Source organism: Ceratotherium simum, chromosome X (genome assembly GCF_057802395.1).
Source record: "Ceratotherium simum simum isolate JZ-2026a chromosome X, ASM5780239v1, whole genome shotgun sequence".
Taxonomy (NCBI): Eukaryota; Metazoa; Chordata; class Mammalia; order Perissodactyla; family Rhinocerotidae; genus Ceratotherium; species Ceratotherium simum.
Window position 1 is genome coordinate 92,619,144 of NC_141940.1, and position 1,644 is coordinate 92,620,787.

Below are 1,644 nucleotides of genomic sequence, written 5' to 3' on the forward strand. Positions count from 1 at the left end.
GATTAATATCCCTTTTCACAAAGGCCAGTGGGGGCACCTTGAGACCTTGCCATCTAGTATAGCACTCGAAAAAATATTTTAAAATTTTATATAGTGGAATGGTTTTTTTGAAAATTATTTTACATGTAAATCCAGTCTAGAAAACCAGTGTTGGGCCACTGTAGTTGAAGGTGGGGGCAGGGGTGGCCTGAGACTCCCCTAGGGCTCCCGGAGCGCCTTGTGAAGCCCTTATCCAGTAGGTTGGCACTTCCTGTGAGAAGCACGGGGGTTGCCATGAGGTCTGAGGCTCTGGCATGAGGGGTGGAAAGAACCAGATGGGAGTCTAGGGGATTCACTTGGGGTTAGTCAACCTCCTGCAGGGCCCAGGGTGCAGGTCCATCTGAGCTGGATACCACCCTCCCCACCCTTCTCCCTGGCCAGGGCCCAGCAGCCATGACCTGCCGCTCGCAGGATAAGAAACATTGTCACCATCTTACATTTAATGAATTTTATTCTTAGGAGATAAGCTTCACTAAGCTGAAAACTCCAACAACCCTCCTTTTTCACTTGCCCTTCTAAAAGGCATCATGTAGTTTTCTTTACCAATCAGAGTTCAATGTTCGAGTTCTACGTTGGTGGAGCATCAGCAGCAGATGTCAGGGGCTGGTCGGGATGGTTCACACCGGCATCATCAAATGGACATCCTTTTCGTAGATATCGGGGATGACACCCACCGGGGAGTTGATCATCTGCACGGTGTTCTTGCTGAATAACTTGAATTCATAATTGATAAGCTGTTCCCAGAAGCCGTTGTTGGGCCGGATGATGGGGCGGCACGACTTGGTCCAGGTGTGAGCGTCCAGCAGCGACATGGAGTGGTACTTCATCAGGTAGGCGAGGCAGAGAGCGGCGGAGCGGCTCACTCCCGCAACACAGTGCAGCAGCGTGCGGCCCTGCTTCATTTCCACGCTGTGGATGTGATCAGCAACAGAGTCAAAAAAGCTGTAAAGACACGAGCTGGGAGAGTCGGCCACCGGCACGTGCACATATTCAATGTCCTCGTAGACAGTGTTGACCACCTCCACAGAAACATTTATGATGGTGGTGATGTGGTTGGCAGACAGCAGGAATTTGTTGTTTGCAGCCGCACCATTGCTGAGGAACAGGCTGCTCGTTATCTGGGAAAGGCCATGGATCGACGGCTGCAGAGTAGCCGGGAGAGGGCACGGAGGTGTTGTCATCAAGGCGGTGGGTGATGGTCTCTCTGGGTTGGTTCAGGGCACCACTCCGGCGGGAGAGTGCAAAAGGCAGCAGCGCCTTGAAGCTCCGGTGAGGGTCTGGGGGACAGTAGACCAGTCACTGGTTACTATCTCCTCCCCGCCCCCAGAGCATCACAATCCCCAACTGCCCAGCCCTCTGGTTTCCATGGCAATGGCCACTTGCAGCCAGGAGGACTTGGCCCTGCACTAGGTCTCAGAGAAACCCTAGATCTCTTTTCTTTTTATCTTTCTTCATAGTCATTTATTTCCCAAGCCCTAATTCTTATCTGTCTTGACGTTTTAAAATGTTCTGTTACAAGATATTTATTTTAAGCTTCAATTATTGGACCACATTGAACACAATATCTATGAATGCTTCTATTCTATTGATGTTGAAGAATAGGGC

At 50.4% G+C, this 1,644-nt stretch overlaps 1 protein-coding gene across 1 annotated transcript; it reads right to left on the reverse strand.

Moving 5' to 3' along the window:
• Positions 1 to 511: 511 nt before the first annotated feature.
• DUSP21 (dual specificity phosphatase 21) lies at positions 512 to 1,305 on the reverse strand. Its single transcript, XM_004435010.3, has one exon. It carries the CDS (start codon positions 1,218 to 1,220, stop codon positions 657 to 659), a length of 564 nt encoding a protein of 187 aa, XP_004435067.1. The 5' UTR covers positions 1,221 to 1,305; the 3' UTR covers positions 512 to 656.
• Positions 1,306 to 1,644: the final 339 nt, after the last annotated feature.

Excerpts from the sequence above, each read along its gene's own strand:
- DUSP21 (XM_004435010.3), bottom strand. The coding sequence starts at position 1,220 with ATGACAACACCTCCGTGCCCTCTCCCGGCTACTCTGCAGCCGTCGATC.